Genomic DNA, 19,187 nt, shown 5'->3' on the forward strand with positions numbered 1-19,187 from the left:
TGCTCACCCATTATTGACTATATTAGACTTTTTTTTCCTCAGAATTGCATGTTTACATCGCGCAATTCTGACTTTATAACACGCAGTTGCGACTTTATATCTGATGTATATGAAGATGTAAATTAAAATGAATATGTTTAATTCTGTGGCGGAAACAAGCTTCCGTAGGAATCCCCTGGAGTGGCTGAGATTTGCTTTTATTCATGTCCTATTGTGGAAAGTCTTTTTCTCCCACCCCATCTGCACAAGCTTTGGCGTCCCCATCTCTGAGTCCCCACTTCTACCTTCTAATCTAACCTATTACTCGGAAACTCAAAAATGGAAAACCTTGTGGAACCCGTGTAATCACTGCAATTACGTATAATTATTCCTCAATGTTGCACTGAAGTGGTAATGAAAGCAGATAGCTCTGCAGGTGGCTTGTATTTCCTCTGAGGTTGCCCAATTTATTGACACCAATAGCATTTTCTCCAGCAGCACATGGTCATTTCCTCATGGATTCCTGGGTCTTGCTGTACCAATGACTATATAAGGGTATTTTCCCAGCTTCTCGACCTCCTCCCAATGCTAATACACCGTCACATACTCCCAACACATTCCCAGACTGAAGAAATACTTTCGGTTATTCGCCACCCCTTCTCAGCCCCTCTAGTTTTACAGAACGATGACTAACCAAGCCGAGGGAATGATGTCACCATGTTCTAGCTGCGGGTCGAAGGGCGACATAACTCAGATGCCCCCCCCTCACGTCTGGTCGTCACAAACAACTCTTTGCCAATTAAGTTCACTGCGTTCTTTTCAGGCCTGGTAGAGCGGTTGATCTGCCTCTGGGATGGTTTGCCAATGTACCATCTAGAGTCATGTTGCTCAAATTCCTTCTTCACCGCACTTTAGAAACAGGCTGCTCCTGATTACAGGCCATAGATTTTCCAGAGATGTGCATATGATTCATATGCCTCATAGACAGTCTCTAAAGCCTCATCAATTCAAGTTATTTATTTTTTTGGCTTGTCCCTGAAACAGGAACATAACATGTGAGGTATTTTAATCCAGGAGCTCGAGAGTTTTCGCTGTAGATATCTGGATATCCTGAGAAAACTTTGTCTTGGCTGATCATAGTGGTAAAAAAGACTTCTACTGAATTTATCTGATTTTCTATAACCTTGAGGATGCCATATGAATAAGCCTTCACTCATCGTTCTCCCAAGAAAATGTCATGCATTGCCATGCTTGATGTTGAGGAGGTTTATTCATACTCATACAAATCAATAATTGACTTTTAAGAGGTTTCGCTCTTGTGTTTAAACTCTTTTGCGGTTTTGTGTGTTTGTGCTACAATTTATTGTATTTTCCATTAACTAGCACATGGGTAAGAAATTACAATATTTGCCCTATGGAGTTGATCGCCATGGCCTAAGGCCAATTTGTATAATTATGTCATTAAAGTTATCTCTGTTGTCTTTATTTATTATTAATTAGATTGTTTAATGCTGCTCCAATGTTGTATACATGTATATACAACAATTGCATGATGTAAATAGCCTACATAAAGATTATAAATTATTAAAAATATATATATTATTATAAAAACAGGAACTCATTACAGGGTAAGGCAGCAATATTATGACAAAAAACATTATTGTCGATTATTGCAGATTAGAAAATAAAGACTTATACACAGAAAGTGAGCAAAGAATGTTCCCCATCACTGAAGTGGTCCTTACAAAAATGAAAATTCTGTCAGTAATTACTCACCCTCATGCCGTTCCAAACCCGTAAGACTTTCGTTCATCTTCGGAATACAAATGTAGATCTTTTTGATGAAATCTAAGCCATTTTTGACCCTATATAAGTAAGTACAGAAGTTCATAATGAGATTGTAAAACTAATCCATATGAATTGAGCGGTTTAGTCCAAATTCTCTGATGAGACGTGATCACTTTATATGATGAACAGATTGAATTTGGATTATGGCAGCTGCGTAACACGAGAATGAACCTCATTGGTTCTCGCATGCCAAGCGAATATGCTTGAGCTTCCATTTACCACAACTCATGTGTGAGTTGATGAATGTTTATATGTGAATAAAAGCCTAAATTCAATCTGTCCAGTGTATAAAGCGAACGTGTCTCTTCAGAAAAAGTTGTAATGAAAAAAGTAATGACACAGAGCCCGGGTCCATCTGTCTTAGGTTGGGCCGTAGAGTTGACACTAGCCACTTAAAAATAAAACATAAAAACCTGCTAACTAAATAGTTATAAAAAGGACCATGGTATTACACGAAAGCATCTTATAACGGTACATTAATCATTCAGGTCGCTCATGCTCACATTCCATTGCAGTGGTTGAAGATCCACATTTTTTTCTCATTGAATATCCTGTTTCACTTGGAAATATGTCAGGTTATTGAAGTAAAATGGTTTGTGAATGTCATTTCATGTTGACTAATGTTTCAAACATTTCAAATCATTCTCACACTTCTGGTAAGTTGGTGTACGCACGTTCGCAATTCAAAATATTTGTGAGTATTTGAGTTGCAGTCTGAAGGCCTTCATTAAACACTTTTCACGGAGACGCGCTGTGTGAATAAGCATGTCCAAAACAGGGCGAACAAATCTGCAGCCCTCAGCACAGTTTTCCAGAAACTCATTTCCTTTGCAAAAAGGATCTTTATGCAATTATGTGCAGAAAACGAACCAAGTTTTGTGATCGTCTTTCCTGAAGGAATATTTGTCTTAGTCAGCATGAGGCTTTTCCACGCATGAGGACTTGTGCAAAATGTTTTTTCCATGTGTGGCAAATATGCTCCAGTTTTTAAAACACGTTTGCTTGGTTTGTCAGGAAACCACGGCGCATCAAGATCTGGAATGATCATTAGCTGAGCAAAACGCAAAACGCTATTGTTTTTACTGGGGCTTTTCTTTTGTCACAGTTGTAATTTCCAGAACATTAGCAGATAAATCTCCAAAATATTCAGTCTTGAGAGCAGTGAATTATGGTAGCTCAGCCATTTTAGATGCTGCATAGAGGGACCATACTCCCCTATGCATTTTATGGGAATTTTTGGTTGCCATGACAACAGTGTGATATGCCTGTATATCCTGATATTCTGTATATGGCTGTGTAAGGGTAAAGTCACCTCTGTATTTTTGCACTTAAACTCAGAGCTTTCTAGAATCATAAAGTGATGTTTCATCAAGCAGTCTCATTTATATTCCAAAGTCAAATACATATACTGTACGTTATGCGCTCTGAGAGACAGTGTTGATGTACTTTACAGCTGTAAATGAGCTAGAGCCTCGGATTGGATTTTGCTTGACTGGACCGAGCTGTGACGAGACAACTCAAGACGGCAGCTTGCACTCAAACTGACAAATAGACATTGACATGCACATGCATACGCACAAATGTCATGCTCAAATGAAAACGACCTACTTGTGTCGGCCACTAGAACAGTGACAGTCATTTCTGGGGACATTACATGTTTTCACATTACATGCTTTCACACTGACACCGTTTTGTCTCTCTAAAGTGAAATGAAGGCACAAAGGGTTAGATTTAACTTTATTAGCAGTTTAACCTTCCTGCTAGTTATTTAATCATTTGAGCATTAAACTAAACATTATTGCTATTTCCCTTATTGTATGTGTTTATACTAATATAATATATTAAAGCACAAAGATATTGCGTTGCAGTGATTTTACCAGTTAAACATTATAAAAAGCATTACAAAAAGTGCCATAAAATAAATAAAGTGCCATAAAACTGCAACAATTAAAATGATTATATTATATTATATTATATTATATTATATTATATTATATTATATTATATTATATTATATTATTATAATCACTCGAATGTGAGAGCAAAATAATAATTTATAGTTCTATTTTCTGTCAGGAAATATTTATTATTATATTATATTTTAATATATTTTAAAATATATTATATTATTTAATAATCACTCAAATGTGAGAGCAAAATAATAATTTTAGTTCTATTTTCTGTCAGGGAATATTTATTATATTATATTATAATCACTAGAATCTGAGGACAAAATAATAATTTTAGTTCTAATTTTTGTCAGAAAAATATTATATTATATTATATTACTCGAATGTGAGAGCAAAAGTTATTATATTATTAAAATGATTAATGTCATGTCATGTCATGTGACGTTACCTGGAAAAACAAAAATTATTCTTTCTATTGCATGAAATTAAGTCGACTGTCCAGTTCCACACACATAATGGGTTTAAAACAGGTGTTTCTGGTGTGTTGAATTGGCTAGTCTTATCTGGCAAATGCACTGCGTACTAGTGTTGTGTGTGTGTGTGTGTGTGTGTGTGTGTGTGTGTGTGTGGACCTCTGTGGAACATCCTAATGCAGTGGGCACAGACTAGAGCATGAACACACCCCTCCAGCAGAGAGATGCCCGTGGACCAGCGTTGCCATGGTAACGGCAGGGATGCTGCTGGCTGTCCTAATGATGCTCTGCTGGGAGTGGAGAGGGCAAGCTTGAACTTGTTCTGAAGTGAGGGTAGAGAAGAGAACATGAATGTGACAACATGTGTTGCTTTGTGTCTGCATGTATGTGTGCACAAAATCAGCTGTGGACTAAGATTATTGCTCCTTAAGTGTGTGTGGTTTGTGTGCACATCGATGTAAATTTGTCATGTGTGCCGTCCCCCTCTGAAAAGCTCTCTCAGCAGTCAGCTGGGACAGTTCGGCTAAGGGTAGCAGATGTCTGCGGTAGTAGTTCACCTCTATTTCAAATCCTTCTATTGATTTTTCCTTTTTTTTTCACCGTCTCATAACCCCCTCCCCCACTTCCCCTTCCCCTTCCCCATCTTTTTCCTTTCTTTGCGCTGGAGGGAGGGGGCTTCCTGTCATGAATAAGTCAGCAGCTTTTCACTTCTAGCAGTGAACAAGGTTAAGCTTAAATTATTGATTTGGGGATTTTAAGATGGTCTGAGGAAAACTGTCCAGACGGTAAAATCCACTCCAGATTACAGACTCACACACACGTTCAAACATATGCTTATAGTCATGTAACGGGCAGTTGACATAAATCAAACATTGATATTTCTTTTAATGTATAAAATAAAATGTACATCTTACAATGCAAAAACGATACGATTTACATTTAGCAATACAATGTACAAAATACAATGGACATTATACAACACAAAATGCAATTTATAAATGTTTTTTATTTTGTGCATCTAATATCATCTTAATCAGTCCAAAATATCAGTCCTCTAATAATAGCCGACACCAAATTGTGCATTCCGATCGTATACTGGAATTAACTGGTGAAGTAAAATAGCATGTGTATCCTATTTACAGTGAAAACAAGCAAATCTGCCAAAAAAACATTGGCATGAATCTCCATTTTCTTATTTTGAGAGGTGTGAATAACAGGACCCTATGTGTGAGTATATGTGCAATCTTCACACATTATATTGAGACTTGGTTCGGAATCCCTTCGTCATGCTGTGTCCTGCTGACATCTGTCCGTGTGTCGGCCACGTGTCGCTCTGACCCCTCGACTCATGACCCTTCCCCCCCCGACTCCAGCCCGCAGGCTTACGCTGCCAGATGCGTCCATCTGCTGCTTTCTCTAGCCCTTTCTTTCCTTCTCTTTCTTCCCTTCTTCCAGTCCACAAACCTTATTAAGAGTGCATGCCATATTTAATTGTCTTAAAATGAATAGTTCATCCAAAAATATAAACATTCTGCCATTAAACTCTCCTTGTTGGAAATCTAAATGGCTTTATTTCTTGTGTAAGACAGAAAAGGAGTCTTCTGATTTTGTGGATTGGGGACCAGAATCTATTCTTCTTCTATGTCTATGGCAGCCCTTAGCGGTTCGCTTGTGGGAAAATTATGAAATTTGGCACAAAGATAAAGGACAGTCTGAACATTAACCACAGCAAATTTGGAGTGTCTAAATCAGTTGCTCTAGCGCCACCAACTGTCCAAAGTTGCACTCATGTTTATGTTAATAACTTCTGACCTGTAAGGGCTAGGAACAAAACATTTGTTCTCTAATTGACCGTTCGCAAAGACCCGCCCCCTTTAGTTATTGTACGCCCCACCATGTTCTCACGCAGTGAAAAATACATCGCGGAGCAGAGAGGACACTGACAACGCGCTGACAGACAGGACAGACCAGGTTACTTTTGATATAAACAAAGTCTCAACTTTCAAATTTGGTCATTTTTTAACAAAAATTTAAACAATAAATACCGATTGTGGCTCTTTAATGTGTCTGACAGATCGCGGTAGAGTCTCAGTTAAAGCTGCTCGATCATCTCTTCCTTCTAGTTAATTTATAGCATCAAATAAACCTAAATGAACATAAGAAGGAATGTTGTTTTAACCGCAGAAAGACGTCAGTACATAGCGTTTTTCAAGTTCAAATCCTCCAACGTTAATCTACTAACTCTCCTGACTGCTTTGTCAGACAAAAATGGCGGATTCGGCGGATTATGATTGGTCAGATCGCCTGTCAATCAAACCCCCTGCGAAGGGTCAATTCCTTGACTCAAGACGATTTGATTTGACGATCTTTAGACAGTGCCGGCAAAAAGTTATGGATTTTATTTTGTCTCGATATATGAAACAGTTTTTCAACAAATTAGATGGCATGATGCCAAGAGGCTGTATCGCTGCAATGCTTTGGCATATTGACACCAAATTTGGCATGCGTCTTTGTCACCTTACTTTGACCACACCACATCAATTTGGTCACAGCGCCACCTATAACCAGGGCTTGACATTAACTTTTTTTGCTCACCTGCCACTGTGGCAAAGTTACTAGCCTCTCAGCATTTTCACTGGCCACAATTTTGACATCGATACCAAGAGAAAAAACTGCCATATAGATATGTTTAATACTATCTCATAATTTGGCAGCAGGTATATTAGGCTGCTATCACTTTAAGAACTGACACACACGGATCCATTATACTGATACACGTGCATTTTCTTTCTCAACTGTTTATGTTCACTTAAAACATAACTAAATTCTCGACATTTTGACATTATTCTCAGTGTATTTGACTGTTTAAGTGCAATAAGCAGCGAAAAAGAACTCAATTTAGTACTGAGAGGTGGCTTTATGTGCGTGCACTTCAGGCGTGAGCACAAAATCTGCAGGAATGAGTCAAATTAAGCGCAATACGCTCAATCCCACGGCACAATTCAAGCCGTGTAACACCAAGAATATTCATCCAGAGCAAATGAAACGAATGAGTGAGGGGAGGCGGGTTTGTGTGTCAATTCGCTGTCGGAGAGAAGAGAGAGCGAGAAAGTGCAGCTTGTAACGTGTATCTATTCTGTGGGAAATGAGTACTGGAAGCGTTTCAGATATTTCAGTGTCTATGTATCGAAAAATCTATATTTTTTGACACCACCTCATTGCACTTAGTTTATTATTTCAGATGCCTTTTTAAAAGACTACAATTGAAAAATGTATATAGATTTAACCTGCTAAGGTGGCGAGTAGGAGTGACTGCGTTACACAGCACTGCTGAAATCCACCGGCATGTGCGGGTTGGTGGGTGTTAATGTCAAGCCCTGCCATTAAATCATATTACTAGTGATTGTATTCATGATTTTTCAGCCTTTGCGCCTAAAATCATCTTAATATGTCTTTAATTGCTCATTGTTGCAGTTGGTCTGATGCCAGCCATGTTGGCATAACTTATCGTGCCTTCTTTGTGCTTATCCCATTAATTGCTGCTTGTATCTATATTTAATATTTTTTATTATTATATGTTAATATACTGCTTATTCAAATGTAATTATATTTATTTATTTTGTTTATTTTAAGCTTTTTCTCAAAGCTTTTTCATCACAATTGTCAATCGCTCTGTTTTCTGAGGCTACACAGATTATTTGAATGAACATCTGGGCCGTGTGTTGGAAACCTGCTCCGATCTGGCCCAGAGGTGGACAGAGGTGACGATTTAGTGCTGGACTATAATCCAGCATCAGCCCTAATCAACCGTGAGCCGAGAACGAGAAGTACTGTTCTATTTCAGGCCATTTCTTTATCTTTAGCACCTCCTTCGCTCTTTGAAGTGCATGTCATTTTCCCCTTTAATGAGCTTTTCCTTTTTTCTCTCATTTGTGTTCCAATTAAAACGTCTGTTCTTCAGTACATCAAACGTAGTGCATATATATATATATGCACAGGGCTGATGGCGCTCAATTTGGCCTATTAATGGACATTCTTAGATTGTTGTGTATCACATAGAGGCTGTCAGGTCCTTCCATGGACTGTGAGAGTTACATCAAGTCTCATTTATGTTATCTCTCACATTATTTCTTTTGGATGTGCGTCTCATTTTCTGCAGTTAAACAGCCGAAAGATAGACATATTTGTGCATATACCAAGTATGTGGTATTATAAAACAAAACAAAAAAACTTTTCAGTACTTTTATTTTGAATTTATGTGGTTTTTAATCCATTTATTTTCACACAAATTTTGTTACTGCGTCAATATTTTTTGGTGCAGAAACAGAATTTGTGTGGAAATAAATGTATGTTCTATATTAGGGCGAATACGGGATTGAATTTTATACACTACTACTGGACCTGGAAAACACTTTTCCGTTGGGACATTTCGGGCCCCACTGTACTGTAATGCAGATTTCCTAGTGTTATTAGTTTACTGACTTGATGGGTTTGAAAACTATGATTCAGGATTGCATCTTTTCTTTTTTTTATCAGAACTGGCTGTATTGGCCAATTATATTTAGATTGCATCTGCCTCCCACCGTTGATTTGCAATCCACTGAATTTAATTGCATGAGCTCCTCTGTGGCTGGACGTTTTGCTGAGCTTTGTTATTTACAGAGAGGCAGTCTCTTCGCAAGAGAATAGCTGGGTGAAGTGTGTGTGTGTGTGTTTTGTTTTATACAAGATGACCTGTGCATTTTATTTTGCAGTTAATTTTGAGTACTACTAATATACAGTAATATATACACTGCCATTAAAAAATTTGGGGTATGTAAGATTTTTTGGAAAGAAAGAAATGATTACTTTTATTCAGCAAGGACTCATTACATTGATCAAAGAAGTTCCACTGGAGAAAAAGTAACCAAATAACACAATTAGTTACTTTTTAAGGGAGTAACGCAATATTAAGGCATTACATTTCAAAGTAACTTTTCCCAACACGCCACACTACTACCTTAAGTTTTTGCCTAGGGTATATCTATATTTTTCATCTATGTACTTTATTACTATGCTATATTATATTGGTTATTGGACACCGCTTTGATAGATATCAACACAAGGCATTGAATAAACCATGTTCGTCTACAATCTTTTAATATCAGTTTCGGTGCTTCCCCAAAGCACACCTGATAATATTTAATCAAATCTGTTATCACAGCCATTTCTCTCCCTGATCAACATATTTTTTCCCACACAAAACACATGAACTACAAAACCAGTGACCTTTTCTTTTCAATGTCACAATACTTCCTCTTCTGCACAACAAGAAAGAGACTTTCAGTACTGTGCATGTGCATTCACTTTAGAGAAAACTACCTGTGTCTTGTTTCTCATAGAGGCAACACATGTGGAATCAGTTTATGAGGCTGTAGGAAACATTTCGGAAATGTTTGATTGCATTGGCTTCCTGGAAAAAAAGAGCACAGTCATGGGTATGGGGCAGATTGGACACGGCGACCCTCGGAGAAACAATCAGATTAGTAGCCCCTGCTTAGGCGTGCGGCGGAGTAATCATAATGACACGGTCGAGAACGAATTCCGAAAGCCAGAATGGAACTAATTGCAGCTGTGTGGAACTGACCAAATTCCGTGCACATTCTTTTCTCGTCCTTTGGCATACCTTTTAATTTGGCCATTTCTGTATGTCTGCTATGTAATTAACAATGAGGAAGGTCACTAGCCGATACTTTTACTTAAACCATTCACATCTTTGTAGCATCAGGGTCAGTGAACTTCAAGAGTGTCTTATTTTGAGGTTTAATCACAGTCTTATGTGATCCTGTCATGTGCTTCCATAGTCTCATGTGTCACGTTCTCATTGGTTCATTCATTGTTCATTGCTCTCAGGTGTGTCTTGTTAAGTCATTAGTCTTTAGGCTTGTTCGACTTCATGCAGCGCTGCGCAAACTGATCGGCGTCTGACTTGAAGCAGTGCATGCCGGTTCGAAATTGTATCCGACTTGAGACAGCGCCGACGCCACGTCACTGTGACGTATGGCATCAAGGTACCGCGAGAGCAGTTTCTCCCTATATTCTCCCTATGCTATACTATACTATACTATACTATATATATATATATATATATATAGTAGTTTGTCGTCATCAGACCTCGTGCAGCTGCTCTGGAAAAGCTGCTTACAAATCCTTATTTATGAATATTAAAATCGTGGCATTAATATTTTGATTCTATTGTATTCAGTTGTCATATTAATGTAATTGTTTTCAGTCGCATTTATTAAATGCAGTTTACTCATCTACTTAATATGAAATAACATTTCGCCCTGTACTGTTTGACTTCTGCTGCAAACTTGTTTCGAAGGATTGCATAATGTTAAACGAGATTACACTTTAAAGCCCTAAAATGAATAGCATTTATGTAATATTTGTATTTTGTTTGTCGTGGGACACAAAAGGTGTTTTCTCAGTATAGTTCCATGCTGTGACTGACAATAGAACCATGAAATACACCAAAACTGCAACATAAATTCACAAAAGTAATACATTTTATATGTGCGTTGTAATCCAAATCTTCAGAATCCATACGCTTGCGAGGAACGGACCCAAATTCAAGCCTTGATTCAGCGATCTTAATCTCCATTCTCAGCAGCGACTGTAAGCATCAAATCCCGCACTCATTATATATTTAAAAATCAACCTCAAGAAGCTTTGCAACACGTTTTTCAGCATTGATATCAAACTCTCATTGGCTCTCTGCTTCGTCACAGATCGCAACATTTCCGATGATGTGTGTTTGATTTGTGCGCCTTCGCGGAATGGATCAGGATAAGAATTTTCAGCGATTAATAACTTACAGTAAATTCTGCTCTGTACCTCATACAAAACTATTATACACCCACAGAGGCGAATGCAACATATCATCATTTGGACTACTTTTGGCACCGCTTTTGGCATTTTAACAACGAATCACCCCAAAACATTATTAATTATATTGTATTCAAGTTATTGTATATGGTTTGCATTGAAATGTGAATAAATTAATAAAACAGAACGGAACTAGCACTGCAGGAGGTCATGTAGTGTTATTAAGGCAGGAATGCCTCAACGTTTCATTCACGCTAAGGGAACGCTTTAATTAGCATGGCTATAGAGAGTTTGTTCGCATGTTTCCCACCCTGCGAGACAATAGAGGAGCCCCCCACTCTGGGGCTTGAGCAAATCGCGCTCAGCTTCTCCCTGGGCTCGTTGACGCTCTGAGCCGCGTTTCTAGGTCATGAGAGTCTGTTATGAATAATAAAACGAGTCAGATTTAAATGGAATATTTATAGAAGCGCACAACAGCAAACGCTGCACCTCCTCCCTGTATTATTTTCTCTGATGTCTGCGGTATTTCTTATTTACTAATATTTCCTCCATCTTGTACTCTTTACCGTAGCATATTCAGCTCTGTGTGTGTGTGTGTGTGTGTGTGTGTGTGTGCGTGTGTTTACCGTTATGTTAGCCAGGGGGATCGTGAGACAGACTGTGAATGAGCCAGGGACCTAATGACTCAGGCTGAGGCCCCTGACGGGAATGGTGATATTTGGTTGAGGGGAAATGTTTCGGTGATGAAAGAGGAACTCGGGAGAAGGAGAGGTTTTAGAATTCTGCCCTAGATGTTTAATTGTGGGACCACTCAGTTGGAAAACAATTAGAGCGTAGTCAAGTAGGTCTATTTTGGTGCTGTAGGCTATATATTTTCCAGTGAACTTATTTTCAGCTCCTCTATAATCAACATAATAATTGCAGGTTCCGAGTAATCACATGCGATGGATTGGAATCTGTCAACTCTTTCTGTACTGGATACTCATAATGCATGGCCTTGCACTGGGGGCCAGTGTTATTCTTCTTCAACATTATTGTGTCTATCAGGCTCCTCCGTATTCAAGGGCGCCTGTGATAAACCACAAACTTTTCTCAACGAATCTCAACTCATTAGTACATTTTTATTAGTGTAGCTTTCTGCTTAGGGTCTCCTCCAAGCAACCCCCTAGCAATGATCTGGAAAGCACCTATAGCCGCCGGAAAGGGTAAACATGGAGTTGCCTGCTGAGTAGGGATGCACTACTATTAAAAGTCTATTTTTCTCTTATGGCTGATATTAAAGAGGACGCCTCCATCGTAGTCTTGAGTTTTCTTCCGGGAACGAACACATCACAATATTCCTCATTTAAATAATTCCCACCCAAGGTCGATGCAAAATAAAGGGGTGTAAAGTGTGAAAAATAAAGTGTGTCGTCGCCATGTCCAAGAGATTCCCGAAACCATGGTTCCAACGAACATTCACAAACAGCATTGGAAACTTAAGAGGTTGGAACTACAGCTCTTAGGCTGATAATGTTTTATTTTTTATTTAATTTTTTTAAGAATCAAGCATGAAAACCTATTCTAGTAGAGCCCAAAAACAAAATCAAGACTTTTGTCTGAATAAATGAAAAATAATAATGCTAAAACCAAGAATTTTAAATTAGACAAGTGAATTTAGAGATGCTGGAGATTTCATTTAGCAGTGTTATTAAATTATTAGTGTTTTTAAACTCAAACTTTATGTTCGTTCACCCAAAAATAAAAATGTTGTCATTATTTACTCACCTTTATGTTCCAAACTCATGGCGTCGGTCACCTTTGAAGCGCAAATGAAAATATTGAGAGATTGTGTCTCTTCAGAAGACTTTCTGGATTAAATAGCTCGAAAATTTTGGGAATACTTTAACACTTTTCCACGGCGAGGTACGACTCGGCTCGGCACGACTCGGCTCGCTTTACTTTGGCTCGGTTTGCTTTCCCGCTGCAGTTTAGTACCGTTTCAAAGTGGGTGGCTATTATAGACTTATCGTTATAGTTGCGCCGCCTCCAGTGCCGTGACATCATCTTAAACACGACACAAACAAACAAGACGTCATCAGAGAATGTCTAATAAGGCGAGAAGTTTCACTCTCAGTACACTTCCGGCTTCTGAACTGGTTGCAGTTCCACTCTGATTCCATATGAGGGCGCTCACAGGACGAGTGCAGAATGAATGGAGGTCTATGGCGCTATACCAACCAAAATCCACTTTTCTCAGGATATAATTTTTTGTCTAGTAATTTGAATGTTGTATTCGAAAGGAGATGCAAAGAAATTACACATTGCTGGGTGTTAGATTTTTTAGAGTCACTTATTTGCTTAAATTTTCTTTTTAAAGTGTCAATGACGTCATACACATCGTACGACCAGAGATACTGCTTTACGCCAATCCTTCAGTCACTCTGGTGCTTTCGCGCTCTACACTTTGTTTTCTCTCGAGGCATCGACAACACAGCTGACACAGGTAAATACACGTGCTAGACGAGTTTTTGTTTTGTTTGTTTCTGGTCCCGGTTCGGATGCCACGATGCCATCAAGCGGTATCTCTGGTCGTAATCAGTCCTTCACTGACCAATCAGCGTTCATTAGCAGAATGCTAGCGTGTTATGGGCAACAACAACTCAACCTGTAAGAAATCGAAAGGACATAAGTACTCGTTCATTCAACTTTCAAACTAAAACCCATGTTGAACTTGCAAAACCTACACTCAAATCTGAGATTTCTCAACGGCAATCGGGTGAAAGAGACACATTTAGCCGTCTAGCCCCATAGACTCCCATTCATTTTGCACTCATGGGCGATCGCCCCCAGTGGAACTCTGGTGGAACTACAACCAAAATTCGGTACAATAGGACTTAATAGGGAGTGGGCAGGCTCTCCGTAGACGGGCTCTGACATCATTTAAAGCAAGTCGTTTAAAAAAAAGTCGTGCGAACAAATGATACTGCGGTGACTGTTGCTGATTATTTAGTGGGTTTGGTGTCTCGTGTTGCAAATCCAATGATGCTGGTAGTGACGATTCTCTCTGACCAATCAATGATCTGCAGTGTTTACACGTCACATTTTAGTATCGTACGACTCGCTTGGAACCTCAACCGAGGTGGTACTAAAAAAAAAGTACCAGGTACTAATCGTACCCCCCCAAAAGTGAGCTGTACCATGCAGTGGAAAAGCACCAGTAGTTTTGGTGAAATGGACTTTCACAGAAATCTCTCAGGTTTCATTAAAAATATCTTCATTTGTGTTTCAAAGATGAATAAACAATCTTATGGGAGTTAATGATGACAGAATTTTCATTTTTGAGTGCCTCTTTAAGTGCTCTTTAGATTATAACAAATGTTATCTAATTGCAAAAATAAGGTAAGTGCATATGCACAATTTAATATCCAATATCAACCAACACCAATGCATTTATAAAATCTGTAATAACCAATATGATATCAACATATCATGCATTGCTTTTAACACATGTTTATTGCATTAAATGACATATTACATTATTTTCAGACAAACTTAACGTTAAGAGCATCGGATGCTGATGCACAAGTTAAATTATAATTGACAAATGAATGATGGCAGAAGCCGTTACACTGCGAAGAACGGATACTGTCCTAATGCTGTTAGTTCATTTGACAAGATGAACTCATTTCTGGTAGATGTCATTTACCAAAGCTGATTATGTTTGATTTATGATGATTATTAAATGGCCGTTGCACACAGCATTCCTCTCATACACAGTCAGATGAAATCTACATATTTCAAACACATCCACATCAACCCCGTGGACCTTCAGCCACTCTGACATGCTTCTCTGTTCTACCCCCATAAACATGTGACAACATAATTATTATTTAAGAGCTGTAGAGTAGTTTTACCCTTGGCTGCTGCCAAACTTTTTCTCTGCCAGCGCTCTAGAATATTTGCATGTGATTGTTTGCATTATAATAGGGGTCTCTTTGTAAGCCTGTCAGTATAAAGGCTGATAAAGGCTGGAGGATAGTGTCAGGTGAGGGAAGTCCTCACTGTTTAAATCTGCCTGTTTGTGCTTTGGACATGTTTTTAGCCTTGCGAATTATAAAACTGGCAGAAAAGTTCCACAGACTTACTTTGATTAGAGCAACCACCTGACAAACATTCACAACACCCTTGCAGATAAATTGAAATGCACTAAAAACCACTTAGAATAACCAAAAAGCAACACCCTGTCTTACACAACATATCACAATGGCACTGGCAAATTTTAGCATACTTTTAATGAGTACTTTTTGCAAAAAAATAATACACTTTTAAAGAAATGCTTAAAGGGATACAGTAGTCTGTATTCTGTCATCATTTACTCACCCTCATATTGTTCCAAACCTGTATGAGTTTCTTTCTTCTGTTGAACACAAAATAAGATATTTTGAAGAATGTTGGTAACTGGACAGTTGATGGACCCCATTGACTTCCATAGTAGGAAAAAAAAATGGCTACCATCAACTGTCCGGTTTTGTGTGTTTTGTGTGTGAAATATCGCTTTAAGTGGGAACTACTGTAAACCTAATGTTTTTGTACACTTTAATTGTATGTTAATTAAAATGAAATAAAAATGTATTATAGTTTAAATTATATTTAATGCAATAAATCAAACTTAAGAGTTTTTTTCAACACACTTGAGTGGGAATTAAAGGGGTCATATAATGCCATTTTTGTACAAGCTAATATGATTCTTTAGGGTCTAAATTCAAAGTTTGTAATATACTTTAATTAAAAATTCTCATTAGTATTGTAAGAAAACACTAATTTTACCTGGTCAAAAACAGCTGTTTTCAGCACGCCGTTTAAGTGCATGTGTCTTTAAATGATAATGAGCTTTGCTCTCCCCGCCCCTCTGTTCTGTGCGTACACCGTTTGAAATAATAACACAATAACCGTGGGATTATAAACGTGGGATTATGAATTATATTGAGAACGTCGTACATAGAAAACATGCCGTAATGTACCCTGAGTGTAAACAGCCGCATTCATCGTGAAGCGTGCAGCAAGCGATTTGCAAAGATTAATATAAATATTAATATAAAGGTTAATAAAACATTACACTCACTTCAGTTCTTCTGGAGGTGCAGCAGGAACACAAATAGTTGGTACCGATCCTTTTTTCAGGAGCAGCTTCTTAGCAAAACCAGCTTTATAACGTTACTGACCCTCGTTTGTAAAGCAGTCTGGTGTGTGAAATGATTCGCGCAAGTACATGAAAGCATTGACGTTGATCGTGGGGAATATTCCCTTCGAAAACAAACTCAGCCACTGCGTCTTCAGCGGTTCGGATTTAGGAACATCAAAATGACTGCTGTGTTCCTTATTGCACCCAAGAACAGAACACCACAACCGCTTAGACGCCATTCTGCTCATAGACAGTGCTCCAGCGTATCAACAATGACCGGACTATGATTGACAGCTCGCTCACGAGCGAGGGCGGGTCTGTGTTGAAACGCTGCTGTCAATCAACAATCATGGGAGGGGCGTCGATTTTGTGACGTCACTCAACTTGTAAAAGTGCATGTACCATTATATGACCCCTTTAAGTATATCTTTATATGTAATTTCATAATATTGTCTTTGAAATATGGTGAAAGTGTATACTGCCGAATGTACTTATGGTATTTATGGTAAATATGTATGAAAATGTAATTTCTATTGAAACTTGCATGCCATGTATTTAAATACATATTTGTGTATTTGCACTGAAGTTGCAGTTTCTGTTTTTATTAGACTTTGGGACAATATATTCACAGCATTGTACATCAGTTCATCTAAACAGCAAGACACGCCATTTTAATCCATTTCCCATGCTTCATGCGGTAGCTTACGGCAGTAGAACTTCTGTTCCTCTCTTTGTTGTCTTTACTAGCGTAGCACCAAACTCCCACTCATTATTTTTGCAGTGATGGGGAATGAGATTAGCTGTGCACTACAGTATGTTAATGATTATCTCCATTATTTAAAGAACGAAACATCAAAGCCTTGGCATGTTACAAATGCCGGGATATATTTTATCTGAGCGTACGCAATTCATTAATATCTCTAGATATCGCTTGTACCAGAATCCATCTCGCTTTTGCAGGTAAGCGTGAGAAAGGATGAAAAAAGCAGCAGATGCACTTTTATTAGAAGCATAACAAGTACTAGTGCTCCATATTTTATCCTCCTACACACACACACACAGCTCTCAGATGACAGAGGATAATGCCTTTTTCTCCTCGGAGCTAACAGCACCCTTGTCCCAGAGTGCACTGCTTTGGCCTTCTGGATAGAACGCATTCCAGTCTTTCAGAGATGAGTTTGGCAGCACTTTATTTTATAGTCATGTTCCCCATGTACATACTATATACTTATAATAGCAGAAAGTGTAATGCATTAAAACACATGGCAAACGACCAATTTTAGATGTGCGTTTTGGTTGCAATTATTTATGAAAAGATATAATGCATTATAATATACATTATGAATACTTTTATAATGCATTATACATAAGGGCTTTACGTAAAACCAATATTTTAGTTCAACCTCCTTCATAACTGTTATTATTCTTGCATTGTATTGTTGTTGTTGCTGAATTCTTTGATTTGAACAGGCATTTACTGAATTTTCTCTTCTTTCTCTGTTCTCCAGGGCCTTATACACATATGAAGACGAGAGTAATGATTTGATCCTGTCTTCGTCGGGAGGTAGGCTACATCTCAACATACCTCCTGTGCAAATATAGACGATCTAATAATAACCGACCAGAATCTAGTCATGCACTAGCAATAACGCTGTCGGCTGTGACTGATGACATTCATTTGCATTGTTGATGTACCATGATTATGCCGGTGAACGCCACCCTGCGATTATATCGTGACACGGAAGCCAAACGCATTTAAATGTGATATTAACACTGTTGGAGTTGTGCAGGGACAAACATCTTTATTGATTTGCAGCTTATCTAAATAATCTTAAAACCCAATGGACTTTAATCCTGCCAGCTATGAACAGAACAGATCCCAAACACTGGCGTCAGAAACCGTCACTCAAATCTCACTGCGTTTTCAAATTATTATGGTGCATCAAACTGTACGGTCTGTATTTTCCCTCAGAGCTGGAGGAGGGAAACCTGCCATTTCACTCTGATGACAATCATTTAGTCTGTGACTGAGGGAAGGTTATTATTAAGGGCCGTGTTGATTAGCACAGAGGATTTAGAAGTTCGATTTGTTGTGGGAATTCTGTTTGCAAGAGATTTCCCGCAATGTTTATTTACAGTGAACAGTTTGATTTTCTAGTTTCTAAAGCCATCATTTTGCTGCAGTTTTCAACATCATATCTAAGCATTGTTAAAAATGCCTGTAAATATGACAAAATGAGAATGATGCAAACCATCCATCCAAACTTGAGATATATTGCATAACGATATAACAAATAAAATAAAATAATATATATACAGCCAATCGGATTTCAAAGTAGAGAGGATCCAATCTATCCAATTGCAATTTCAAATGATCTGTTTAAATGACCAGGATTGGTATTATATTTAGATCAGTTTAGTGTACACAGAGTCGGGGAAAATTGGACATTGAAATTAAACACATGGAATTAAATTGTTTTTATGTGGGCAGTAAGTAGTGGGCTTATGTGTGTCTGCTACTTTGTGTAATTTACTTTTTCCGGAGCAGGAAAAGAGCTTCCACCAGACTGTGGGTGTGTGTGTGTGTGTGTGTATGTGTGTATTCATGTCTGTCCAAACCCTCTCCAGAGATTTGTTTCTGTCTATTGGCACATTACCTCTCATGAGAAGCAGTAACTAACCGATCAGTCATGGTTGGCATAATGGGCCACTTAAATAAGAAACGTTTGCAACTAATATTACAGAATTGTATTATTAAGAATTATTTTGTTTTAACAGTTTTTATTATTTTGTTCATATATATATATTTTTTTATTAAAAAACATTTATATATTCATAAAATACTAAAAATACTACTACTAATATATACAGTGTGTGTGTGTGTGTGTGTGTGTGTGTGTATATATATATATATATATATATATATACACATACATACATACATAC

The 19,187-nt window shown here is 38.0% G+C and overlaps 1 protein-coding gene across 10 annotated transcripts in view; it reads left to right on the forward strand.

Annotated features, from left to right (window-relative positions):
• The window catches only part of dbn1 (drebrin 1), an 85,793-nt gene that overhangs the window by 40,405 nt on the left and 26,201 nt on the right, over positions 1–19,187 (forward strand). For all 10 annotated transcript variants that reach the window (XM_084387250.1, XM_084387253.1, XM_084387254.1 and 7 more), the window contains exon 2: positions 17,750–17,805. In XM_084387250.1, the coding sequence (XP_084243376.1) occupies positions 17,750–17,805 (56 nt within the window). The remainder of the gene's footprint in view (positions 1–17,749; positions 17,806–19,187) is intronic.

Source organism: Rutilus rutilus (genome assembly GCF_951802725.1).
Source record: "Rutilus rutilus genome assembly, chromosome: 18".
Lineage (NCBI taxonomy): Eukaryota > Metazoa > Chordata > Actinopteri > Cypriniformes > Leuciscidae > Rutilus > Rutilus rutilus.